This window comes from Cololabis saira, chromosome 5 (assembly GCF_033807715.1).
Source record: "Cololabis saira isolate AMF1-May2022 chromosome 5, fColSai1.1, whole genome shotgun sequence".
NCBI lineage: Eukaryota > Metazoa > Chordata > Actinopteri > Beloniformes > Belonidae > Cololabis > Cololabis saira.
In genome coordinates, this window is record NC_084591.1 from 1,792,613 (window position 1) to 1,820,504 (window position 27,892).

Consider the following 27,892-nt stretch of genomic DNA (forward strand, 5'->3'; position numbering starts at 1 on the left):
CCAGGACCAGGACCAGGTCTGGTGGGGGGTCCAGGACCAGGTCCAGGACCAGGACCAGGACCAGGTCTGGTGGGGGGTCCAGGACCAGGCCCAGACCTGGACCTGGACAGGTGCCGGTCACCTGCGTGAACCTGCCCCCCCCTCATGCAAAACTCGGTGATAATATCCACAACCGTTTGTTCTGCGTTAGTGCTGGTTTGTGCAGAAAGAAATGGAGTTTGTGCTGCTTTAGTTTCCAGATATAACGGGTTAATTATGACACGATGACGTCACGCAGCCCCGACTCTGTTGATGTTTACAAGCGGGGTGATTGAAGTCATGAATGAAAGGACGACCGCGGCGGCTGCATGGAGAGGGGGTGAGGAGGGACCGCTTGAAATATCTACAAACTGAGAGTGAATATCTTGCCTCGGTTTTGACTGTTCGGCGTTGGAGGGGAATAAACACGGTTGGAAACACGGAAATGGCTGTGGTTTGTGTAGCGAGTCAGCAGTACCAGACCCCCCAAGCCGACCCCCAACCCCAAGAGCCACGAGATCCCCCCCCCACTAGGTAATGAAGCCAATAATCGGGGACCAGAGAGAGTGCAATTCAGCCGGACGTTGTTCAGTGGAGGCAGACATTATCTCACTACTGATATGATCTGATAAAAGATTCCTAAAGTGGTTGATACATAAACTGGACTTTTGTTTCCAATTCACTAGAATGGTTTTCTTTGCGATACATAAGGCAGTGAGAACCAGGTGTGTCCGGTTAGATTCCATTTGAATATCTCCCAGGTGACCTAATATACATATCCTGGGCCACACTGGGATTCTGTAGTTGTTTATCTTAACTTCAAGACTAAAGCAGCACAAACAAATGTTCTTTCTGCACAAATCAGCACTAACGCAGCACAAACGATTGAGAATATTATCACCGAGTTTTGCGTGGGGGGGGGGGGCAGCTTAACGCAGGTGTGCCGGTCTGGACCTGGGGCCGGATTCACAAAACATTCTTAAGAAAAAAAATCTTCTTAAGTGTCATTTTTTTCTCAAGTTCAGTCTTAAGAAGAAAAAGAGAAGAAGTCATATTCTCCAAAAAAGTTCTTAAGTATTTTCTCAACTTTCTTCTTAAGTTTCTTCTTAAGATAAAACTTAAGAATGAATGGAATTCTTGAAATAAAAGTTCTCAAATTTCTTCTTGACTTTTTTCTTAACTTTAAGACAACCTTGACCTGTCTTAAAATGTCTTCTGTGAAAAGGTAAGCCTCTAATATCACCTTTTTCAACACATTTGCACAAACAAAGACCCGGAATATTGTGGAGCGATGCGTCGGTGTAGTGAAGTCTCGCTTCAGGTGCATGACTGAATAGAATTAAATTAATAATAATGATAATAATATAAATATATAATATAATTCTGGGATACTTGGCTGCTACTGCTGTGTGAACGGTCTGCTGGAGCGGCTACTGAATCCTTCATTTAGTATGCAGTATACAGTACATACTGATGTAGTATGTAGCATGTAGTATGCAGTATGCCATTTCGGATACAGCCATATTTGAAGAAGTTCTTAAGTAGGAAAAATAAGAAATTGGTAAGAAATGACAGTTCTTAAGACGGTTCTTAAGAAAATATTGAGGAATTGCACTTAAGAACTTTCTTATGAACTTCTTAATTTTAGATCTTAAGACATTTCTTAAGATCGTTCTTAAGAAGATATTGGTGAATCCGACCCCTGGTTCTGATTGTCTGATTTCCCATCATGCAGCTGGTGGCGGGCAGCGTGGTCATGACTCTGATTATTTCCCATCATGCAGCTGGTGGCGGGCAGCGTGGTCATGACTCTGATTATTTCCCATCATGCAGCTGGTGGCGGGCAGCGTGGTCATGACTCTCTGATTATTTCCCATCATGCAGCTGGTGGCGGGCAGCGTGGTCATGGCTCTCTGATTATTTCCCATCATGCAGCTGGTGGCGGGCAGCGTGGTCATGACTCTCTGATTATTTCCCATCATGCAGCTGGTGGCGGGCAGCGTGGTCATGACTCTCTGATTATTTCCCATCATGCAGCTGGTGGCGGGCAGCGTGGTCATGACTCTCTGATTATTTCCCATCATGCAGCTGGTGGCGGGCAGCGTGGTCATGGCGTTCGAGGAGGTGTGTCCGGAGCGCATCGACCTGATCCACAAGAACTACAGAAAACTGTGCAACCTGCTGATCGACGTGGAGGAGTGGGGGCAGGTGGTGATCATCAACATGCTGACCCGCTACGCCCGGACGCAGTTCCTCAACCCCAACGCCAACGTGAGTGCTCCACCACCGCCCGGGTCGGACCTGGGGGGAAAATGGAGGTTGTTGTTGTTAGTGGTTTCACGCATCGCTCCCGTCGTTCCGTAACTTTGGGGAGCAGAATCTTATTGGCTCGTAGATCCACATCACACTGGACGGCTCATCCGGGCGGCTGTACAGACGCTGCAGAATTTAATCTCCACAATTCACACTTGAAATTTCAACTTTTTACTCTAAATTTCCACTTTTTTTCGACATTTCGACTTTTTTCCTCGACATTTCGACTTTTTTGCTCGACATTTCGACTTTTTTGCTCGACATTTTGACTTTTTTGCTCGACATTTCGACTTTTTCCTCGACATTTTGACTTTTGCTCGACATTTCGACTTTTTTGCTCGACATTTCGACTTCTTTCTCGACATTTTGACTTTTTTGCTCGACATTTTGACTTTTTTCGCGACATTTCAACTTTTTTTCTCGACATTTTGACTGGCGGAGTTGTTGTTGTTGTTCCGTCCAGAGTTAGAGAATCTTATTGGCTCGTAGATCCACATCACACTGTACGATCATCCAGGCGGCTGTACAGACTCTGCAGAATCTGGTTGTTTCCTCCTTCTCTGAGTTGGCAGGCTGAGGGGAGACCACTTTATATATGTTAAAGCAAGAAAAAAACACTTTATAAATGTTAAAGCAAGAAAAAACACTTTATATATGTTAAAGCAAGAAAAAACACTTTATATATGTTAAAGCAAGAAAAAACACTTTATAAATGTTAAAGCAAGAAAAAACACTTTATATATGTTAAAGCAAGAAAAAAACACTTTATATATGTTAAAGTAAGAAAAAAACACTTAATATATGTTAAAGCAAGAAAAAACACTTTATATATGTTAAAGCAAGAAAAAACACTTTATATATGTTAAAGCAAGAAAAAACACTTTATAAATGTTAAAGCAAGAAAAAACACTTTATATATGTTAAAGCAAGAAAAAAACACTTTATATATGTTAAAGCAAGAAAAAACACTTAATATATGTTAAAGCAAGAAAAAACCTGGTTTTCATGATAGGTCCCCTTTAAGTAGAATACTCATCACAGAGGTCTGATATGTAGCTTATCTGAGTGGTCAAGAAAATGTGAACTTTTTCAAATGCAGTCTCGCTCACATCCTGCTAACGTAACTACGAACACTTTAACTCATTCTGTTCACTTCATTCACTAGTCAGTGCACCAGTATCACGTGGACATGGAGCGGCTAACAGCCTCGTTAATAACAGCCTCGTTAATAACAGCCTCGTTAATAACAGCCTCGTTAATAGTCTGACTCCTGCTTTCCCTACCCTTCCCGTTCCTTCTCCCTCCGTTGCCACGGCAACATTGGACACATCACTTGCCTTCTTTTTTTGTAAAAAAATAGCAGGGCTGTCTGCTTCCTTTTCATTTTTGTAAGTTAGTAACACTTCAGCGTGCTCTAAAAACCAGATTGATAGCGACCACTGTCGTCAGGGACGCTGGGACATCACAGTTCAAGATATGAGGGGGAACAAGTGTTGGGAAAGATAATACCTAGTGAAATCCATCATGTTGTTCTGATATGTTTTTTAGAGCTGGGTATCATCACTGACCTCCCGATACGATACGATTCCGATACACTAGGTCCCAAGACGATACGATTTACGATACGATACGATTCGATATCGATATTCTGGTTACAATAAGGGAATAACATAATCCTTCCACGCGCCACGTCCGGCCAGAGAAACCCCACCCTGTCTGGTGAAAAGAAGCAGCCTGCTCACTCCTCAAGTAAGGATGAGACTTGAGCTAAGCGCAGGGCCTCCCGGGGTTGGTAGATGGAGCAATGCCCAGGACTGACTTAGGTAGGAGCACTGGGTGATAAAATGGGGGGAAAAAATCGGGATTAAATTTTTTTTTTTTTTTTTTTTTTTTTTTTTTTTTAATCGATACTTGGATTTATGTATCGATAATCGTTCCTACACATGCATATCGATAAAATATCGATATATCGATATTTTTAACCCACCCCTAATGTTTTATAGTTATTTTATATGTATTAAATATTAGAATAATTCATACAAATAGACACAGAGTAATTCCATAAATGTATTTAAAAAACAAACATTTACATTTTCCCCTGAAGCCGGTGTGGCGGCTGCCGTACCTTCATACCCGACTGTCCCGGTGTCCCGGTCTAACCCTGGTCCTGGTCTAAACCTGGTCCTGGTCTAAACCTGGTCCTGGTCCCGGTCTAAACCTGGTCCTGGTCTAACCCTGGTCCTGGTCTAACCCTGGTCCCGGTCTAACCCTGGTCCTGGTCTAACCCTGGTCCTGGTCTAAACCTGGTCCTGGTCCCGGTCTAAACCTGGTCCTGGTCTAACCCTGGTCCTGGTCTAACCCTGGTCCTGGTCCCGGTCTAAACCTGGTCCTGGTCTAACCCTGGTCCTGGTCTAACCCTGGTCCCGGTCTAACCCTGGTCCTGGTCTAACCCTGGTCCTGGTCTAACCCTGGTCCTGGTCCCGGTCTAAACCTGGTCCCGGTCTAACCCTGGTCCTGGTCTAAACCTGGTCCTGGTCTAACCCTGGTCCTGGTCCCGGTCTAAACCTGGTCCTGGTCTAACCCTGGTCCTGGTCTAACCCTGGTCCTGGTCCCGGTCTAAACCTGGTCCTGGTCTAACCCTGGTCCTGGTCCCGGTCTAAACCTGGTCCTGGTCTAACCCTGGTCCTGGTCCCGGTCTAACCCTGGTCCTGGTCTAACCCTGGTCCTGGTCCTGGTCTAACCCTGGTCCTGGTCTAACCCTGGTCCCGGTCCCGGTCTAAACCTGGTCCCGGTCTAACCCTGGTCCTGGTCTAACCCTGGTCCTGGTCCTGGTCTAACCCTGGTCCTGGTCTAACCCTGGTCCTGGTCTAACCCTGGTCCCGGTCCCGGTCTAAACCTGGTCCCGGTCTAACCCTGGTCCTGGTCTAAACCTGGTCCTGGTCTAAACCTGGTCCTGGTCTAAACCTGGTCCTGGTCTAACCCTGGTCCTGGTCTAAACCTGGTCCTGGTCCCGGTCTAAACCTGGTCCTGGTCTAAACCTGGTCCCGGTCTAAACCTGGTCCTGGTCTAACCCTGGTCCTGGTCTAAACCTGGTCCTGGTCTAAACCTGGTCCTGGTCTAAACCTGGTCCTGGTCCCGGTCTAAACCTGGTCCTGGTCTAACCCTGGTCCTGGTCTAAACCTGGTCCCGGTCTAAACCTGGTCCTGGTCTAACCCTGGTCCTGGTCTAAACCTGGTCCCGGTCTAAACCTGGTCCTGGTCTAAACCTGGTCCTGGTCTAAACCTGGTCCTGGTCCCGGTCTAAACCTGGTCCTGGTCTAACCCTGGTCCTGGTCTAAACCTGGTCCCGGTCTAAACCTGGTCCTGGTCTAGACCTGGTCCTGGTCTAAACCTGGTCCCGGTCTCCCCCTGCAGGAGTCCCTGCTGGAGGACGGCGGCGGGGACAAAACCTTCTACGCCTCGGAGGAAGATGAGGATGAGGAGGAGAAGAAGGAGGAGAAGAAGGAGGAGAAGAAGCCCCCCAGGAGGAAGCCCTACGTCATGGACCCGGACCACCGGCTGCTGCTGAGGAACACCAAGCCGCTGCTGCAGAGCCGCAACGCCGCCGTGAGTCACATGACCCCGGTCACATGAACCCCCCCTGGTCACATGACCCCCCCTGGTCACATGACCCCCCCCCCCGGTCACATGAACCCCCCCTGGTCACATGACCCCCCCCCCCGGTCACATGAACCCCCCCTGGTCACATGACCCACTCCTGGTCACATGACCCCCCCCGGTCACATGACCCCCCCCTGGTCACATGACCCCCCCCGGTCACATGACCCCCCCCGGTCACATGACCTCCCTGCTAGAATTAAGGGGTTTCTGTCTAAACGAGACATGGAAAATCTTTTTCATGCATTAATTTTCAGTAGGTTTGATTATAGCAGTGGCGTCTTTACTGAACCAGAAACCAACCAGCTGCTGTTAATGTTGGTGTTAAATAGGGCTGTAACGATACACTAATCTCACGATACGCTACGATACACGATACTGAGGTCACAATAACGATACAATACGATATTATAGCAGTATTTTTTAACAACCTTGAATGAGGAACATATGACTGGAATAAAATGTCTTTTATTTGAAAGACACAAAATACAAAACAATACTGTGCATTAGTTTGTAATGCTTTATTTATTTTATTTTTAACTGTTTAAGTTTTAAAGAGAAAGCCAGGCCAACCATTTTCCACAAACTGAACTAAAAGTAAATGTCAGGTTTGCATTATGATCTTCAGTTTCATACAAGTAAGAATATTTAGACACAAACTGAATAGTTTCTTTCATATATGATTTGACTTTTTTCTTTTTTCGGATGCGCGTTACTAGTCAATGTCAATGTCAATGTCAACATTTAAAAACGACCGAGGTCGACCAAAGTGCTGTACAGCATACAAGAAAATAAAACAATACCAAAAGAAAAACACAGTACACAGTGTAGAAACAATAAAATCACTAACATACTAAAATTATCAATAAAATAGTAATAAAAAACATAACAGTACACATACAGTGCACAATCACTAAACACAGATGTGGGGAGTCAACACAATAGATTAATATTAATATTCCAATATCGCGATACACTTTTGTCACCTCCACGACACGTATTGTGATGTTTTTGTATCACGAAATTTTGTGGCACAATATATTGTTACACCCCTAGTATTAAAGCACTTTAATTAACCAACCAGCTGCTGTTAATGTTGGTATTAAAGCACTTTAATTAACCAACCAGCTGCTGTTAATGTTGCTATTAAAGCACTTTAATTACGTTGCTGTAAAAACTCTCCTCCCTCCCAGGTGGTGATGGCCGTGGCTCAGCTCTACTTCCACCTGGCCCCCAAAGCCGAGATCGGGGTGATCGCCAAGGCCCTGGTCCGCCTGCTCCGGAGCCACAGGTGAGTCTCAGGTACCCCCACTGTAGAACCGGGCCCTTAAAGGCCCTGGTCCGCCTGCTGCGGAGCCACAGGTGAGTCCCAGGTACCCCCACCATAGAACCGGGCCCTTAAAGGCCCTGGTCCGCCTGCTGCGGAGCCACAGGTGAGTCTCAGGTACCCCCACCGTAGAACCGGGCCCTTAAAGGCCCTGGTCCGCCTGCTGCGGAGCCACAGGTGAGTCTCAGGTACCCCCACCGTAGAACCGGGCCCTTAAAGGCCCTGGTCCGCCTGCTGCGGAGCCACAGGTGAGTCCCAGGTACCCCCCACCGTAGAACCGGGCCCTTAAAGGCCCTGGTCCGCCTGCTCCGGAGCCACAGGTGAGTCTCAGGTACCCCCACCGTAGAACCGGGCCCTTAAAGGCCCTGGTCCGCCTGCTCCGGAGCCACAGGTGTGTCTCAGGTACCGTAGAACCGGGCCCTTAAAGGCCCTGGTCCGCCTGCTGCGGAGCCACAGGTGAGTCTCAGGTACCCCCCACCGTAGAACCGGGCCCTTAAAGGCCCTGGTCCGCCTGCTGCGGAGCCACAGGTGAGTCTCAGGTACCCCCACCGTAGAACCGGGCCCTTAAAGGCCCTGGTCCGCCTGCTGCGGAGCCACAGGTGAGTCTCAGGTACCCCCACCGTAGAACCGGGCCCTTAAAGGCCCTGGTCCGCCTGCTGCGGAGCCACAGGTGAGTCCCAGGTACCCCCCACCGTAGAACCGGGCCCTTAAAGGCCCTGGTCCGCCTGCTCCGGAGCCACAGGTGAGTCTCAGGTACCCCCACCGTAGAACCGGGCCCTTAAAGGCCCTGGTCCGCCTGCTGCGGAGCCACAGGTGAGTCTCAGGTACCGTAGAACCGGGCCCTTAAAGGCCCTGGTCCGCCTGCTGCGGAGCCACAGGTGAGTCCCAGGTACCCCCACCGTAGAACCGGGCCCTTAAAGGCCCTGGTCCGCCTGCTGCGGAGCCACAGGTGAGTCTCAGGTACCCCCACCGTAGAACCGGGCCCTTAAAGGCCCTGGTCCGCCTGCTCCGGAGACACAGGTGAGTCCCAGGTACCGTAGAACCGGGCCCTTAAAGGCCCTGGTCTGCCTGCTCCGGAGACACAGGTGTGTCTCAGGTACCGTAGAACCGGGCCCTTAAAGGCCCTGGTCCGCCTGCTGCGGAGCCACAGGTGAGTCCCAGGTACCGTAGAACCGTGCCCTTAGAGGCCCTGGTCCGCCTGCTGCGGAGCCACAGGTGAGTCCCAGGTACCCCCCACCGTAGAACCGGGCCCTTAAAGGCCCTGGTCCGCCTGCTCCGGAGCCACAGGTGAGTCCCAGGTACCCCCCACCGTAGAACCGGGCCCTTAAAGGCCCTGGTCCGCCTGCTGCGGAGCCACAGGTGAGTCCCAGGTACCGTAGAACCGGGCCCTTAAAGGCCCTGGTCCGCCTGCTCCGGAGCCACAGGTGAGTCCCAGGTACCCCCACCGTAGAACCGGGCCCTTAAAGGCCCTGGTCCGCCTGCTGCGGAGCCACAGGTGAGTCTCAGGTACCCCCACCGTAGAACCGGGCCCTTAAAGGCCCTGGCCCGCCTGCTGCGGAGCCACAGGTGAGTCTCAGGTACCCCCACCGTAGAACCGGGCCCTTAAAGGCCCTGGTCCGCCTGCTGCGGAGCCACAGGTGAGTCTCAGGTACCGTAGAACCGGGCCCTTAAAGGCCCTGGTCCGCCTGCTGCGGAGCCACAGGTGAGTCTCAGGTACCCCCACCGTAGAACCGGGCCCTTAAAGGCCCTGGTCCGCCTGCTGCGGAGCCACAGGTGAGTCCCAGGTACCCCCACCGTAGAACCGGACCCTTAAAGGCCCTGGTCCGCCTGCTCCGGAGCCACAGGTGAGTCTCAGGTACCCCCACTGTAGAACCGGGCCCTTAAAGGCCCTGGTCCGCCTGCTGCGGAGCCACAGGTGAGTCCCAGGTACCCCCACCATAGAACCGGGCCCTTAAAGGCCCTGGTCCGCCTGCTGCGGAGCCACAGGTGAGTCTCAGGTACCCCCACCGTAGAACCGGGCCCTTAAAGGCCCTGGTCCGCCTGCTGCGGAGCCACAGGTGAGTCTCAGGTACCCCCACCGTAGAACCGGGCCCTTAAAGGCCCTGGTCCGCCTGCTGCGGAGCCACAGGTGAGTCCCAGGTACCCCCCACCGTAGAACCGGGCCCTTAAAAGCCCTGGTCCGCCTGCTCCGGAGCCACAGGTGAGTCTCAGGTACCCCCACCGTAGAACCGGGCCCTTAAAGGCCCTGGTCCGCCTGCTGCGGAGCCACAGGTGAGTCTCAGGTACCGTAGAACCGGGCCCTTAAAGGCCCTGGTCCGCCTGCTGCGGAGCCACAGGTGAGTCCCAGGTACCCCCACCGTAGAACCGGGCCCTTAAAGGCCCTGGTCCGCCTGCTGCGGAGCCACAGGTGAGTCTCAGGTACCCCCACCGTAGAACCGGGCCCTTAAAGGCCCTGGTCCGCCTGCTCCGGAGACACAGGTGAGTCCCAGGTACCGTAGAACCGGGCCCTTAAAGGCCCTGGTCTGCCTGCTCCGGAGACACAGGTGTGTCTCAGGTACCGTAGAACCGGGCCCTTAAAGGCCCTGGTCCGCCTGCTGCGGAGCCACAGGTGAGTCCCAGGTACCGTAGAACCGTGCCCTTAGAGGCCCTGGTCCGCCTGCTGCGGAGCCACAGGTGAGTCCCAGGTACCCCCCACCGTAGAACCGGGCCCTTAAAGGCCCTGGTCCGCCTGCTCCGGAGCCACAGGTGAGTCCCAGGTACCCCCCACCGTAGAACCGGGCCCTTAAAGGCCCTGGTCCGCCTGCTGCGGAGCCACAGGTGAGTCCCAGGTACCGTAGAACCGGGCCCTTAAAGGCCCTGGTCCGCCTGCTCCGGAGCCACAGGTGAGTCCCAGGTACCCCCACCGTAGAACCGGGCCCTTAAAGGCCCTGGTCCGCCTGCTGCGGAGCCACAGGTGAGTCTCAGGTACCCCCACCGTAGAACCGGGCCCTTAAAGGCCCTGGCCCGCCTGCTGCGGAGCCACAGGTGAGTCTCAGGTACCCCCACCGTAGAACCGGGCCCTTAAAGGCCCTGGTCCGCCTGCTGCGGAGCCACAGGTGAGTCTCAGGTACCGTAGAACCGGGCCCTTAAAGGCCCTGGTCCGCCTGCTGCGGAGCCACAGGTGAGTCTCAGGTACCCCCACCGTAGAACCGGGCCCTTAAAGGCCCTGGTCCGCCTGCTGCGGAGCCACAGGTGAGTCCCAGGTACCCCCACCGTAGAACCGGACCCTTAAAGGCCCTGGTCCGCCTGCTCCGGAGCCACAGGTGAGTCCCAGGTACTGTAGAACCGGGCCCTTAAAGGCCCTGGTCCGCCTGCTCCGGAGCCACAGGTGAGTCCTAGGTACCCCCACCGTAGAACCGGGCCCTTAAAGGCCCTGGTCCGCCTGCTCCGGAGCCACAGGTGAGTCCTAGGTACCCCCACCGTAGAACCGGACCCTTAAAGGCCCTGGTCCGCCTGCTCCAGAGCCACAGGTGAGTCCCAGGTACCGTAGAACCGGACCCTTAAAGGCCCTGGTCCGCCTGCTGCGGAGCCACAGGTGAGTCTCAGGTACCGTAGAACCGGGCCCTTAAAGGCCCTGGTCCGCCTGCTCCGGAGCCACAGGTGAGTCTCAGGTACCCCCACCGTAGAACCGGGCCCTTAAAGGCCCTGGTCCGCCTGCTGCGGAGCCACAGGTGAGTCTCAGGTACCCCCACCGTAGAACCGGGCCCTTAAAGGCCCTGGTCCGCCTGCTCCGTAGCCACAGGTGAGTCCCAGGTACCGTAGAACCGGGCCCTTAAAGGCCCTGGTCCGCCTGCTGCGGAGCCACAGGTGAGTCCCAGGTACCCCCCACCGTAGAACCGGGCCCTTAAAGGCCCTGGTCCGCCTGCTGCGGAGCCACAGGTGAGTCCCAGGTACCGTAGAACCGGGCCCTTAAAGGCCCTGGTCCGCCTGCTGCGGAGCCACAGGTGAGTCCCAGGTACCCCCCACCGTAGAACCGTGCCCTTAGAGGCCCTGGTCCGCCTGCTGCGGAGCCACAGGTGAGTCTCAGGTACCCCCCACCGTAGAACCGGGCCCTTAAAGGCCCTGGTCCGCCTGCTGCGGAGCCACAGGTGAGTCCCAGGTACCCCCCACCGTAGAACCGTGCCCTTAGAGGCCCTGGTCCGCCTGCTGCGGAGCCACAGGTGAGTCCCAGGTACCCCCACCGTAGAACCGGGCCCTTAAAGGCCCTGGTCCGCCTGCTGCGGAGCCACAGGTGAGTCCCAGGTACCGTAGAACCGGGCCCTTAAAGGCCCTGGTCCGCCTGCTGCGGAGCCACAGGTGAGTCCCAGGTACCGTAGAACCGTGCCCTTAGAGGCCCTGGTCCGCCTGCTGCGGAGCCACAGGTGAGTCCCAGGTACCGTAGAACCGTGCCCTTAGAGGCCCTGGTCCGCCTGCTGCGGAGCCACAGGTGAGCCTCAGGTACCCCCACCGTAGAACCGGGCCCTTAAAGGCCCTGGTCCGCCTGCTGCGGAGCCACAGGTGAGTCCCAGGTACCGTAGAACCGGGCCCTTAAAGGCCCTGGTCCGCCTGCTCCGGAGCCACAGGTGAGTCCCAGGTACCGTAGAACCGGGCCCTTAAAGGCCCTGGTCCGCCTGCTGCGGAGCCACAGGTGAGTCCCAGGTACCCCCCACCGTAGAACCGGGCCCTTAAAGGCCCTGGTCCGCCTGCTGCGGAGCCACAGGTGAGTCCCAGGTACCCCCCACCGTAGAACCGGGCCCTTAAAGGCCCTGGTCCGCCTGCTGCGGAGCCACAGGTGAGTCTCAGGTACCCCCACCGTAGAACCGGGCCCTTAAAGGCCCTGGTCCGCCTGCTCCGGAGCCACAGGTGAGTCCCAGGTGCCCCCACCGTAGAACCGGGTCCTTCAGACACCTTTGGACCCAGAACCAGGACACTCAGTTCTGGTCCCGCAGGGACCGGTTCCACCTGAACCCTCAAAATGTCTACATGTTAATGAACAGCAGGGGCCCCAGGACGGAGCCCTGAGGGACCCCTGAGGTTACATGTTAATGAACAGCAGGGGCCCCAGGACGGAGCCTTGAGAGACCCCTGAGGATATTGAAGCTTCTACACTGACACAAATATTGTGCTTGATCTACTTAAAAAAATGAAGGCAAGACCATTAAAATGATGGTTTTACCAAAAGTAAATTATTTTTTCTCAATGATACCATTCAAACCCCCTATTTCCTGGTTTAAATCGCTGGACTCAGGTGTTTCAAAATTTCTGTGGAAAAATAAAACTCCACGCATTAGTTTAAAGACATTGCAGAAATCTAAAGAATATGGAGGTTTAGAGCTACCTAACTTTCAGTATTACTTCCTTGCCAATAAATTACAGTATATTGTAAAATGGTCAAAGGATCATCCTTTAGATAGTCAATGGCTGGACTCAGAGCAAGTGTTTTGCAACGAACTAGAAATCTCAGAGTTACCATTCATTAGTCAAAGTATCAAACGTCATCAATGTTTCAAAAGCATTAATATTAGCACAACTTTATCAGCTTGGTGGGAATTTCTTAAAGTAGCTAAAATTTCACTTTTTCCATGTGACCGTACACCCATATGGAACAACCCAGACATCGTGAAAAATGATAAAAAGATGGTTAACTTCGTTCAATGGAGAGATCAAGGAATACGGTATTTACAGCACGTAATTGTAGGAGGACAGTTTGTACCTTTCAATACACTTATGGTTCAATACGGAGTTAGCAGGAGTAAATTTTTAGAGTATCAACAACTCAAGGCCATAATAAATAAAACATACAAAATTAGACAATTAGACTTACAACTTCCCGCTAAGATAATAGATTTATTAAATCTAAGCAATTTAAAGTTGTTATCAAAACTTTACAGGTTAGTGTCTAAACTGGACGAGTCAGTCTCTCTCCCGATCTCCAAGTGGGAGGCGGATCTCTCTCTGAATACCGACCAGCTTTCTTGGTCACAAATATGCTTAAATACGTTTACTATGACTAAAAACCCAAACTTACAACTTATACAGTATAAAGTTCTTCATAGAATACATTATACTGGACAAAGGATGTTCCAGATGGGCTTTGTCACCTCTAATATCTGTTCACAGTGCACAGAGAACACCCCAGATAATTATATGCATGCTTTATGGTTCTGTACACCGGTACAGAGGTTCTGGAAGGAGATTTGTGAGGATTTATCCACATGGATCGACCACAGAATCCCAGTGTGCCCCACGGTGTGTATATTAGGTCACCTGGGAGACACTCAAATAGATCCTAATTGGACACACCGGGTTCTTACTGCCTTATGTATCGCAAAGAAAACCATTCTAGTAAATTGGAAACAAAAATCCAGTTTATGTATTAACCATTTTAGGAATCTTTTATCAGATCATATTAGTAGTGAGATAATGTCTGCCTCCACTGAACAACACTCGGCTGAATTGCACTCTCTGTGGTCCCCGATTATTGGCCTCGTTACCTAGTGGGGGCGGGGGGGGGGTGATCTCGTAGCCCTTGGGGTTGGGGGTCGGCTTGGGGGGTCTGGGGCGCGGGCCTCTGGTGGCCCCTGGGGGGCGGTGGGTGGGGCCGCGGGGTCCTGTCCCTGGCCGGTGGGGGCCTTGGGGGCCTGTGGGGGGGGGTACCTCATGGCGGTGGGGGGGGTGGCTGGGGAGGGCTCGGGCGGGGGGCGGTGGCTTGGGCGTCTCCGGGCCTCCTGGGGGGGGCTGGGCCGTGGACGTGGGGGTCCCACCCGGAGGGCCCGGTCCTGCCTGGGTGGGGGGTGGCTGTCTGCGCTGGGGGGGCATTGCTGCCTTGGTCCTCCGTCGCTGGGCGGGGGCCAAGTGCCCCTGCGGATGTGGGGACTCCGTGACCCTTGGGGTGTCCGCCGGGGTGGCCTCGGGGGGGGGGTGGGGCCGGGTCCGGAGATCGGGCCTCCCCTGACCGGGGGGTGCACGGGCGGGCGCGGCGGCGGGGTGGCGCCATTCCCAGGTATCTATGTCTTATGTTGTCAGTATGAATGGGAGGATGTTGGACCGTTTCCCCCTCCGTCTGGGGGCTCCGGCGGCTCCGGGGGCGCCCGTGGAGGTACGGCGGGGCCCTGGCCCGGCTCGGGGGGCCGGCCCCCGTCTACTGGATGGCCGGTGGGGGGACGCGGGTGTCTTATCAGGGCCAGCTTTGCTGGTCCTGCCTCCTGGCTTCGGCCTCCGCTCCCCCTCTTGCCCCCCCTACACGATTCATATGCACATAGGCAAAAGGCGGGGGGTCCGGGTCGTGGGGGGCACTGTCCCGCATGGCCCGGCACTCCCCGCCTCACGGTTTTAACAGCAAATTAGACACTGCACATTCAACACTTTATAAATACACTTGACAAGGACACGTAGTTCGGGAGGGGGGGGGGTCGGTGTCAATCGATACTTGGCCCTCCCTCCTCCCTGTTTTTATGGCATTAATCACATGCACTCAACACAAGGGGCGGGAGGGGGTCCCACATCACCCGCGTTCCCTCACCGGCCTGGGCCTCGGACGGGTGGGTCGGGTTACCCGGGCCTGGCGGGGCCCGCCGTGCAGCCTGGGGTGCCTTCTGGCGGTGCTGGACCCCCCCGGGGAGGGGGAAACGGTGCGTGATTGTATGTCTGTGTCGGTGAGAATGCGGTATGGAAGGGTCCTGCCATGGAGGATTTGAGCCTCCATTGGCAGGACATCAAAAACTTAATAATTTATCAATATTATATTATACAAAGATGGTTATTATTATTATTATTATTATTATTAGTATTATTATTATTATTATTATGTATAGTATATTATATTATTATTAGTATAGGTATCGGATAGGTGAATGGATGAATGAATGGGATGCCTGGGTCTGGGGCCCTCCGTTGTCGGGCCTGCACGGGTGTCGCCTTGTTGGGGGGTTCCCTCTCTCCGGGCCCGTCTCCGGTCCCCCCCGCTGCCTCTACGGCGGGGCGCCCCTCTGGTCTTGGAGGGCCACTTCCGTGGGGGACGGGTGCGCCTGCCCGCGTCGGTGGCCGGGGCGGCTCTGTCTCTCCGGGCAGGCTGGCCCCCTGCCGGGTGGGGGTCGTTGGCCTGAAGGGTGAGGGCCTCCTGGCCGCGTGTCCGGCCCGGACCGGGTGGCCGGGGATTGCCTGGGTCGCGGTCCGCCGCCGCGGGATCCCTGGCTGCTTCTTTCCGCGCCGTGGGGGCCCCGCCCGCGGGCCCCCTCGGCCGCCGCCGGGCGGGGGGGGGGCCTCGCAGGCGGTGGGTTGCCTCCCTCCTACTTCTCCCCTCTGTGGGGTTTGCCGGTGGCCTGGGTTCCGGGCTCTTCCTTGTCGGCCTCTGGTCTCGCGGGTGGCGGGGTCGCTCCCCCCCCTCCCCCACTATAGATACACTTCAGGTGGAGCTTTGTTTGGTTTATTTCACACACACACACACACACACACACACACATACACACATATAGTCATTTAGTCACATGCACACACACACACACACACACACACACACACACACACACACACACACACACACACACACGCATGATCATATACATACACACACACACACATAGACATACACACTGGCTTGTTCACCTGCATGCTGGCTCTCTAGTTTTTGGGTTTAGGTAGCGGTAGCGATAGCTTAGCTCAGACTGCGATCAGATCTCAAGATTTAGGTCGATTGCTGTTCGTGTTTTGGTTGGCTCCGTGCCGGTTTCGTGCTTTGTTTGTGGTTTTTTTGTTGCAGATTTCCAGTGCTTGACGTGTGTCTCCGTGTGTTCCTGCTTCCTGGATTGGCAGCGGATGTCGTCACCCCCCCCCCCCCACCCCCTCCCCCCCAAAAAAAAAAAAAAAAAAAAAAAAAAAAAAACACTGGGTTTGTATGTGTATATTTATGTATGTGTACGCATATGTGTGCGTATATATATGTATATATTACATATAGTAATAATGCACATATATACACTTTTGGTTTCTACCGTCATGGTATAATTCAATAATATGTGTGCAGACAAGGTAAAAAAAAAAAAAAAAGAAAAAAAAAAAAAAAAAAAAAAAAAAAAAAAAAAAAAAAAAAAAAAAAATGAAGGCAACTTTTTGCATGAGATTATTATGTAGATCAAGAAAGACTAGTCTTCGTATAAACTACTTAATTTTTTGTATATAAATAATACATTTTGCAAGTACAGTCAATTTAATTGTGTTAAGTTTACTTTATTTATCAAAATTAAGTTGACTTTACTTGCAAATGAATTTTGTACATACTAAAAATTAAGTAGTTTATACAAAGACTAGTCTTTCTTGATCTACATAATAATCTCAGGTGAAAAAGCTGCCTTAATTTAGATCAAAGTAGATCAAGCCAGATATTTTTTACTGTGGTTTCTACTTAAACAAATAAAGCATGTTTCATCTGAACGTTGGTCAATCTGCCCAATAGATTAAAACTGTTAAAGGAAAAGTAAATACAACTAGACAATTTCCTCGCAGAAATTTCGAGAGTGCCACGGCGGGCTGCTGCCCATTTGTGTACATTGCTTCATTTTGCAAGCAATAAAGGTGAAGGACTCACATATCGGCCAATCAGAAGAAGGGGCGGGGCTAATTTGCACCAATTAAGGTCAAGTACTCAATACCGAGTCCGATGACACCACCCATGACTCTCTATGTCAAACCATTCAAAAGTTATTTGAATATCACATATCAACCAATCAGAAGAAGGGGCGGGGCTAATTTGTATATGTAATATACAAATGTATATATTTATATATATAATAATAATAATATACAGAGCCGCCTGGGAGATTTGCGAGGCCCTGTGCGAAATGGCTGGGGGGGCCCTCGTAATGGGCCGTTTTTTGTTTTTTTTTTCAATTTTTTTTTTTTTCAAAATTTTTTTTTTTTTTTTTTCCTTTTTTCCCTTATAAATATCAACAGTCACGTTCCATTACAGACCTAAATGTGTACTAGTCTGTGCATATCAATAAATATATGTGCAATGATGCGCGTGTCTGTTGTTCAATACAACTGATCAGACCAAGCGCAGACACAAGCTGCTCTGATCCAGACGGTGGAGTTGGAACAAACTGTCACACAATGTCGAGAGAACGAGACAGATTCAGGAAATTTCCATCAGGGGATGATAAAAGAAAAAAACTAAAGAAAAAGGAAGAGTTTAATGCCTCTCTGAAAGGCTTGTTTGATAAATTTGTTACAAAAATCACAGATCCGACCGGGTCTCAAGCAGCCGTGGGGCCCCGCGTCGAGGCAAGAGATGATGATGAGGCAGGGGAAGGTATCCAGTATTTTGCTAATTGGAGAGTTAAAATTGCGCATATAGACACCCGATCCGATCCGAAAAACCCAAAAATTTGCTAATTGCTAATTGGAGGAAATTTCGCACACCCCTTGCGGCGGCCCTGTGTATATATATACATACACACCATGAACCGGTTCCCAGCAGGACTGGGGATCGTCTAAGGTCAAAAGGTCAGGGGTCAGATTTCTCCATTTTCCAGGTTAAAGTATATGAATCATGGATGTATTATATTAACTGGATACCGGACCGGAAAATGGCCGCCGTTCATTTCAATGGAAGTTGCTCGCCTGGCGCATACGCCGAAACATTTCCTGATTCCGGGTTTACTTCCGCGTTGTGGGGCCCATAGAGCATGCTCAGTTGAGTCACCTCCCATGATGCTCTGGGGCCTCCCATCATGCCCCGGGGCAATGAGAACGAGTATTAATATAATATGTATTAATATAATATATCAATTAACATATTATTACATGTATAGTATTACATATATCATTAATGTATTAATATAATATAATTATATAATATATATTAATATAATACATCCGTGGAGTGCACAGACACAGCCGTGACGTCACCCCAAGAAAGAGACTTTTCTTAGACTTTTCTGGCCATTATAAAACATTTTTGACGGATATAAAGTCCATGATTTAAAAATATAGAATACAAAGATTAGTAATTGCCGGTGATTACAGCTGGAGGTTCCTGTGAACAGTTTTAGAGGCTTCTCTTTTACTATTGCGGTCTATGAGAAAAAAGCTTTTTGCGCCCCATGGGATTTTTTGTTGCTGTACCGCGGCTGGACACTGGGAGAAATCGGCGTGCCTGCTGAGTGCGAGACCGGGGGCCTGATAAGAAGTCTGTACTGACTGGGTCATGTGACCAGTTCTGGCTCAGTCAATCACTCAGCAGCTGAGCTCTGGTTGCCCCGGCAACAAGAACCTCCACTTGGGGAACATTCCGGTATGGCTGTGAGAAAAACCCAGATGTTGCCTTGTTACAAGTTCTCAAATAACTCCGATTTGTGAGAAAACCGTAGCTCCTAGCAGAAAAACAAAGACATTGTGAGAAACGCAGAACCCGGCAGATTCTGACAATCTTAATTTTATTCAGATATTCCTTAAAATGTGTTAGTAACGGCAGTGCGAAAACAAAGTGAGATTTTTTTTAAGAAAACTTTTGATTACATTACAGTCAATGGAGACAGAGGCAGGAATTTGCGCTGCTTTAGCCCCCCCCGTTTAAATTTAGCGCCTGTCAAAGTCACATTTTATGAATCCCAACACCTATGTCTACATTTTGACCAAAAATTATTTGTCCAGCTTTCACGGTTTGGCCGTGACCTCGAGTTACAAATAAAAATTAAGGTAATTTTTTTACTGTCCCTCCCACTCCAGAAAATGAGATCTCCACTCTAAATTTGACAAAAAAGTGATTTCCAGTCCTTGCTTGAGTGCTCATATCTTGAAAAGTGTACATTTTAGGAAAAAACAGTTTTGGTTTGGAGAGAGAAGAGAAGTTTTCCTCCGTTTTGAAGTTTGAATTACATTTCTACGTGCAAGTATGAGAAAGTTACGTCTTTTTTTTCGACATTTTCCCATCTGCTTTGAATGGGGTTTTTTTGGCCGTTTTTTTGGGAATAACTTTGGGAAAAATGGGAATTTCAACACCAAAAGTCATAGCACACGATTCCCGGTCGAGACACACGTTTTGATATATGATTCGCCTGGGTCCTCCGAACTCTGTAGGAGGAGTAGCAAACCAAAATCTGTCCGGAAAATGAAAAATAATAAACCTGCAGGATAACAATGGCGCAGCCAGAGGCACTATTGTTATCCTGCACTCCTCCTCCATTGCTATCGCATAGCTATGGAGGAGGAGCCTCTTGGCGCAGCCGTGGCACTAACTAGAAAATTGCTTGTTGTTTGTGTGTGAATGAAAAGATTACTGGGATTCACATAAATACTGCTGGTTAAGGAAAAAATGTCTTGTTTTTTGAACAAATGCAGATTAAGTTCAAAACTAGATGTTTTCATGTAAAGAAACAAACTTCATGTTTAATTAATATCACAGATTTAAATATGTTATTAGGTTTATTTTCTCAGTGTTTGACTCTGTCCTCTCTGTCTCCAGCGAGGTCCAGTTCGTCGTCCTGCAGAACGTGGCCACCATGACCATCAAGAGACGGGTGAGTTGGACCAGGCCAGTTCTGAGCCGTTCTGAGCTGGTTCTGGGCCGGTTCTGGGCCGGTTCTGGGCCGGTTCTGGGCTGGTTCTGAGCCGGTTCTGACCCGGTTCTGGTCTGTTTGCAGGGCATGTTTGAGCCGTACCTGAAGAGCTTCTACATCCGGTCCACCGACCCGACCCAGATCAAAGTCCTGAAGGTTGGTTCTCCTCCTCCGGGGTCTGGGTCCTCCAGAACCGGGCCCGGTCAGTCTGCTCACGTCTCTGTTCTTGTCCCGGCAGCTGGAGGTTCTGACCAACCTGGCCAACGAGACCAACATCTCCACCATCCTGCGGGAGTTCCAGGTACGGTACTGGAACCAGAACCAGGGCCCGGCGGGTCCAGGTACTAGCACCAGAACCAGGGCCCGGCGGGTCCAGGTACCGGCACCAGAACCAGGGCCCGGCGGGTCCAGGTACCGGCACCAGAACCAGGGCCCGGCGGGAACCAGGGGGTTCCGTCTGAGACGGGCCTGGTACCGTTACATTCACCCTTATTATTACTTATTACTTATTATTATTATCACAGAACATGTAGATCATGTAGAACATGTAGATCAGGCTGGTGTGGTGAGGACCCAGATGCAGGAGAGCGAGGCAGGAGTTCAACAAAAAAGGGTTTATTCCAAAGAAAAGGCAAGGACTAGTGATGCACCGAAATGAAAATTTGTGGCCGAAACCGAAACCGAAAATAATAATAAACACTTGGCCGAATACCGAACAATACCGAACATGGTTCTTCGCAGTTTTTCATTTATTTGGCCAATTTTTTCACCATTGCATAAATCAAATACATTTGATTTAGGCTTTTCAAAGAAAAAAATCTTTTACAAAATTACAAGGTAGAAAATATTTATTGAACATAAAAAAATGAAAATGTTTTAATTTCCCAGCGTTATGTTGTTTTGGTTCCACCTCCTGGTGAATGTTGGTAAAATTCTTATGGGGTTAGTTTTTGGTTGGCCAACGATTTATGTAGTGCGCAACGTTACGCACTTTTTTCACAAAATTTTGACTTTTTCTCGACATTTCGACTTTTTCTCGATATTTCGACTTTTTTCTTGACATTTTAACTTTTTTCACAATATTTTGACTTTTTTCTCGACATTTGAACTTTTTTCTCGACATTTTGACTTTCTTCACAAAATTTGGACTTTTTTAACATTTCGACTTTTTTCACAAAATTTTGACTTTTTTTCCCGACATTTCGACTTTTTTCTCGACATTTCAACTTTTTTAACCAAATTTCGACTTTTTTCACAAAATTTTGACTTTTTCTTAACATTTCGACTTTTTTCACCATTGCATAAATCAAATACATTTGATTTAGGCATGCTTTTCAAAGAAAAAAATCTTTTACAAAATTACAAGGTAGAAAATATTTATTGAACATAGAAAAATGAAATTTTTTAATTTCCCAGCATTATGTTGTTTTGGTTCCACCTCCTGGTGAATGTTGGTAAAATTCTTATGGGGTTAGTTTTTGGTTGGCCAACGATTTATGTAGTGCGCAACGTTACGGGACGGAGCGGCCAGTCTATTTCCTTATATTACAACACCCGTTATTAATTGTTCGGTTTTTTTCCACTTATTCCACCGAACACCGAAAGTGTTTTTTTGCCATTTTCGGCCGAACAATTTCGGTTACCGAACAATCGGTGCATCACTAGCAAGAACCAAAAACGAAAGTGCTGCCTAGCAGGATCAAAAACACAAAAACAGGGATCAGAAAACTGGATCAAAAACAGGCAGGGCACATGGAGGAAACACAGTACGGAACCACCAGGATCAGGGAAAGACACGACCAGATATAACAAGTGATAACGAGACACAGGTGTGAACAATCAGGGCAGATGGGACACAGGTGGGGCAGAACAGAGACAAACTGGGGGAAATGTCACACACTGACAGTAGAGAACATTAACTCACCGGGGGCCGGATTCACAAAACATTCTTAAGAAAAAAAAATCTTCTTAAGTGTCATTTTTTTGTCAAGTTCAGTCTTAAGAAGAAAAAAGTCATATTCTCCAAAAAAGTTCTTAAGTATTTTCTCAACTTTCTTCTTAAGTTTCTTCTTAAGAAAAAACTTAAGAATAAATGGTATTCTTGAAATAAAAGTTCTCCTGGTCCGTCAGGGCCCCCCTTACAGGTCTAGACCAGGGAACCAGACCGGTCCAGAGGGACCTGGGGGAGGTCTAGACCAGCGGTCGGCAACCCAAAATGTTTTAGATCCATATTGGACCAAAAACACAAAAAACAAATATGTCTGGAGCCGCAAAAAATGAAAAGTCTTGTATCAGAATTATAATGAAGGAAACACATGCTGCATGTTTCTATATTAGTTAGAACTGGGGGAAGATATATTTTCATTATGCACTTCGAGAAAAAAGTCGCAATGTCGAGAAAAAAGTAAAAATGACGAAAAAAAGTAAAAATGTCGAAAAAAAAGTCGAAATGTCCAGAAAAAAATCGAAATGTCCAGAAAAAAGTTGAAATAAGTCGAAATGTCGAGAAAAGGAAAAAAATAAGAAAAAAAGGAAAAAAAGAAGAAAAAAAGAAGAAAAAAAGAAAAAAGGAAGAAAAAAGGAAAATAAGAAGAAAAAAAGGGGGAAAAAAAAGGAAAGAGCCATATTGGACCAAAAACACAAAAAACAAATATGTCTGGAGCTGCAAAAAATGAAAAGTCTTGTATCAGAATTATAATGAAGGAAACACATGCTGCATGTTTCTATATTAGTTAGAACTGGGGGAAGATATATTTTCATTATGCACTTCGAGAAAAAAGTCGCAATGTCGAGAAAAAAGTAAAAATGACGAAAAAAAGTAAAAATGTCGAAAAAAAAGTCGAAATGTCCAGAAAAAAATCGAAATGTCCAGAAAAAAGTTGAAATAAGTCGAAATGTCGAGAAAAGGAAAAAAATAAGAAAAAAAGGAAAAAAAGAAGAAAAAAAGAAGAAAAAAAGAAAAAAGGAAGAAAAAAGGAAAATAAGAAGAAAAAAAGGGGGAAAAAAAAGGAAAGAGCCATATTGGACCAAAAACACAAAAAACAAATATGTGTGGAGCCGCAAAAATGAAAAGTCTTGTATCAGCCTTAAAATGAAGAAACACATGCTGCATGTTTCTATATTAGTTAGAACTGGGAGAAGATGTATTCATTATGCACTTGAAATGTCGAGAAAAAGTCAAAATTTCGAGAAAAAAGTTTAAATGTCGAGATTAAAAAGGAAAGGAAAAAGGAAGAAAAAAAGAAAAAAAAAGGAAAAAAAGAAGAAAAAGGATGAAAAAAAGAGAAAAAAGAAGAAAAAAAGGTCAAACATTTTTGAAAAAGCCAACAGGGCGGCGCTAACAAGGCGAATGCGGCTCTAGAGCCGCGGGTTGCCGACCCCTGGACTAGGGGAACCAGACCGGTTCAGAGGGATCTGGGAGGTCTGGGAAGTCTGGGGGGTCTAGGAGGTCCATGGGGGTCATCCAGACCAGTTCTGCCAGTAAACCCTCCCCTGTCCCCCCTGTCCCCCAGACCAGTCCAGACCAGTAACGTGTCCCCCCTGTCCCCCTGTCCCCAGACCTACATCAAGAGCGTGGACCAGGACTTCGTGGCCGCCTCCATCCAGGCCATCGGCCGCTGCGCCACAAACATCGGGGACGTCCGGGACACGTGTCTCAACGGGCTGGTCCAGCTGCTGTCCAACCGAGACGGTACCGGGGACAGGGGCATTCTGGGAAATACACACCTGCTGTGGAAGAGGGGCATTCTGGGAAATACACACCTGCTGTGGAAGAGGGGCATTCTGGGAAATCCTTCAGGGGAAGAGGGGCATTCTGGGAAATACACACCTGCAGGGGGAAGAGGGGCATTCTGGGAAATATACTCCTGCTGGGGGAAGAGGGGCATTCTGGGAAATATACTCCTGCAGGGGAAGAGGGGCATTCTGGGAAATATACTCCTGCAGGGGGAGAGGGGCATTCTGGGAAATACACACCTGCAGGGGGAAGAGGGGCATTCTGGGAAATATACTCCTGCTGGGGGAAGAGGGGCATTCTGGGAAATATACTCCTGCAGGGGAAGAGGGGCATTCTGGGAAATATACTCCTTCAGGGGGAAGAGGGGCATTCTGGGAAATATACTCCTTCAGGGGAAGAGGGGCATTCTGGGAAATATACTCCTGCAGGGCAAGAGGGGCATTCTGGGAAATATACTCCTTCAGGGGAAGAGGGGCATTCTGGGAAAAACTCCTTCAGGGGGAAGAGGGGCATTCTGGGAAATATACTCCTTCAGGGGGAAGAGGGGCATTCTGGGAAATATACTCCTTCAGGGGAAGAGGGGCATTCTGGGAAAAACTCCTTCAGGGGGAAGAGGGGCATTCTGGGAAATATACTCCTGCAGGGGAAGAGGGGCATTCTGGGAAATATACACCTGCAGGGGAAGAGGAGCATTCTGGGAAATATACTCCTGCAGGGGAAGAGGGGCATTCTGGGAAATATACTCCTGCTGGGGGAAGAGGGGCATTCTGGGAAATATACTCCTGCAGGGGAAGAGGGGCATTCTGGGAAATATACTCCTGCTGGGGGAAGAGGGGCATTCTGGGAAATATACTCCTGCAGGGGAAGAGGGGCATTCTGGGAAATATACTCCTGCAGGGGGAAGAGGGGCATTCTGGGAAATATACTCCTGCAGGGGGAAGAGGGGCATTCTGGGAAATATACTCCTGCAGGGGGAGAGGGGCATTCTGGGAAATATACTCCTGCAGGTGGAAGAGGGGCATTCTGGGAAATATACTCCTGCAGGGGGAGAGGGGCATTCTGGGAAATATACTCCTGCAGGGGGAGAGGGGCATTCTGGGAAATCCTTCAGGGGAAGAGGGGCATTCTGGGAAATACACACCTGCAGGGGGAAGAGGGGCATTCTGGGAAATATACACCTGCAGGGGGAAGAGGGGCATTCTGGGAAATATAGTCCTTCAGGGGGAAGAGGGGCATTCTGGGAAATATACACCTGCAGGGGGAAGAGGGGCATTCTGGGAAATATTTTCCTGCAGGGGGAAGAGGGGCATTCTGGGAAATATTTTCCTGCAGGGGGGAGAGGGGCATTCTGGGAAATCCTTCATTCTGGGAAATACACACCTGCAGGGGGAAGAGGGGCATTCTGGGAAATATACACCTGCAGGGGGAAGAGGGGCATTCTGGGAAATATAGTCCTTCAGGGGGAAGAGGGGCATTCTGGGAAATATACACCTGCAGGGGGAAGAGGGGCATTCTGGGAAATATTTTCCTGCAGGGGGAAGAGGGGCATTCTGGGAAATATTTTCCTGCAGGGGGAAGAGGGGCATTCTGGGAAATATATTCCTGCAGGGGAAGAGGGGCATTCTGGGAAATATAGTCCTTCAGGGGAAGAGGGGCATTCTGGGAAATACACACCTGCAGGGGGAAGAGGGGCATTCTGGGAAATATACACCTGCAGGGGGAAGAGGGGCATTCTGGGAAATATAGTCCTTCAGGGGGAAGAGGGGCATTCTGGGAAATATACACCTGCAGGGGGAAGAGGGGCATTCTGGGAAATATTTTCCTGCAGGGGGAAGAGGGGCATTCTGGGAAATATAGTCCTTCAGGGGGAAGAGGGGCATTCTGGGAAATATACACCTGCAGGGGGAAGAGGGGCATTCTGGGAAATATTTTCCTACAGGGGGGAGAGGGGCATTCTGGGAAATATACTCCTGCAGGGGAAGAGGGGCATTCTGGGAAATATATTCCTGCAGGGGGAGAGGGGCATTCTGGGAAATATACTCCTGCAGGGGGAAGAGGGGCATTCTGGGAAATATACTCCTGCAGGGGAAGAGGGGCATTCTGGGAAATATACTCCTGCAGAGGAAGAGGGGCATTCTGGGAAATATACTCCTGCAGAGGAAGAGGGGCATTCTGGGAAATATACTCCTTCAGGGGGAAGAGGGGCATTCTGGGAAATCCTTCAGGGGTTTATGAAGATTAACGGGATTAAAGTGGGAGATGTTTTTACACAAACATATTGGCCACAGTTACATGATGTTTTTTAATTCGGAATTAATTATTCCGAATTAAACTATTTTTCTTCGAGTTTACATGGAAATAGTAATTCTGAATGGAGGTTTCCATGGAAACACGTTTGATGGTCTTTCTCCAATTCCTCTCCAGGTCTGGGGGTTGTGAAGGTTCTGATTGGATAGGGGGGGGACCGGGGGTTAAACTACCGGAAGAAAAACAAGAAAAAGTCAAAATGTTGAGAAAAAAAGTCGAAATGTCGAGAAAAAAAGTTGAAATGTCGAGAAAAAAGTCGAAATGTTGAGAAAAAAAGTCGAAATGTCAAGAAAAAAGTCGAAATGTCAAGAAAAAAGTCGAAATGTCGAGAAAAAAAGTCGAAATGTCGAGAAAAAAAGTTGAAATGTTGAGAAAAAAGTCGAAATTTCGTGAATAAAGTTGAAATGGCCACGGTTACATGATGTTTTTTAATTCGGAATCAATTATTCCAGAGGGAACTACTAGGAACTATTTTCCTTGGAGTTTACATGGAAATAGTAATTCTGAATTGAGGTTTCCATGGAAACATGTTTGATGGTCTTTCTCCAATTCCTCTCCAGGTCTGGGGGTTGGGAAGGTTCTGATTGGATAGGGGGGGGGCCGGAAGTTAAACTACCGGAAGAAAAACTAACTTAGACCCTACAACTTTGAAAAGATCACCATTTTGATGTTTCCTGTTTCCATCTGTTCTTTTAATGATTTCTATTTATTAAATAAATGGTCTCTGCTCTTGACCAGCGTTTACTGCTGCTGCATCTGGAAACTTTGTTAAAACCAGCCCAGTGGAATATAAGATCATGGAGACAGACGGGAGAGGGAACGAGCAGAAAGAAAGACCGGAATTAATTTAAAGAGGAATGAGTGGAAACATGATCTGGAATTATTCTATTCAGATTTAAAATCGGAATAAACCAGCCACTTACTTCGAAATTAAGTTTAATTCGGAATGGCCATTTTCATTAGGAATTAGGTGTTTACATGGTCATTTTTACTCATTTTAAAATCGGATTTAATTTAAATTCTGAATTAAGGTGGAATTAAACTTCCCATGTAAACGCTCTCACTGTCCAGATTTCATCTCCATCCATATGGACCAGGACCGTTTGTGACTCGTCAGCGCCCCCTGCTGTTACTGGTCAGTTCAGGCACGGCTGTGACGTCATGGGGGCGGGGCTAGATGCGTGGGGGCGGGGCTTATCTGTGACTGAGGACCAATCACCCTTTAGAAGTGTTTATTTTCTGATTAATGGATCGTACATTTCTTCACATGACTACGAGACGGTTTTGAAGCTTTGACAGTAAAAGTAGAATGTTGAGTTTGTTATTTAGCAGCTGGATAAACACGTGTAGCGTTTGTTAAACTCATTTCTGCGTCTGCAGAGCTGGTCGTCGCCGAGTCGGTCGTCGTCATCAAGAAGCTGCTGCAGATGCAGCCGGAGAAACACAGCGACATCATCAAGCACATGGCCAAGCTGACGGACAACATCCAGGTGAGTCTCCATGACGACGTCAGGGTGAGTTTCCATGACGACGTCAGGGGCTGAGAGGTCTGAGAAAGCAGACTTCTTCTGTGGTCCTGGTACCCTCCATGACCTGGAGGTGGTCCTGGTACTTTTCCTTAAAGCCCTTTTGCATTTCCCCACTCAGTTCCTTCGACTTTTTTCTCGAAATTTTGACTTTTTTCTCGACATTTCAACTTTTTTCTCGAAAATGTTCTCAAAATTGTACTTCTTTTTTTCCTTTTTTTTCCTATATTTTTTTATCCCCGATTTTTTCCCATTTTATCACCCAGTGCTCCTACCTAAGTAACAGTCCTGGGCATTGCTCCATCTACCAACCCCGGGAGTTCCTGCACTGAGCTCAGGTCTCCTCCTTAACCTGAGGAGTGAGCAGGCCGCATCTTTTCACCAGACAGGGTGGGGTTTCTCCGGCCGGACGTACCGCGTGGAAGGATCACGTTATT

The 27,892-nt window shown here is 49.1% G+C and overlaps 1 protein-coding gene across 8 annotated transcripts in view; it reads left to right on the plus strand.

Moving 5' to 3' along the window:
- LOC133443641 (AP-3 complex subunit beta-2) overlaps positions 1-27,892 on the plus strand; it is a 93,889-nt gene that overhangs the window by 15,817 nt on the left and 50,180 nt on the right. For all 8 annotated transcript variants that reach the window (XM_061720729.1, XM_061720730.1, XM_061720732.1 and 5 more), the window contains exons 7-14: positions 2,107-2,289; positions 5,745-5,936; positions 7,181-7,278; positions 19,793-19,847; positions 19,971-20,042; positions 20,125-20,187; positions 23,445-23,577; positions 27,310-27,419. In XM_061720729.1, coding sequence (XP_061576713.1) covers positions 2,107-2,289; positions 5,745-5,936; positions 7,181-7,278; positions 19,793-19,847; positions 19,971-20,042; positions 20,125-20,187; positions 23,445-23,577; positions 27,310-27,419 — 906 coding nt within the window. The remainder of the gene's footprint in view (positions 1-2,106; positions 2,290-5,744; positions 5,937-7,180; positions 7,279-19,792; positions 19,848-19,970; positions 20,043-20,124; positions 20,188-23,444; positions 23,578-27,309; positions 27,420-27,892) is intronic.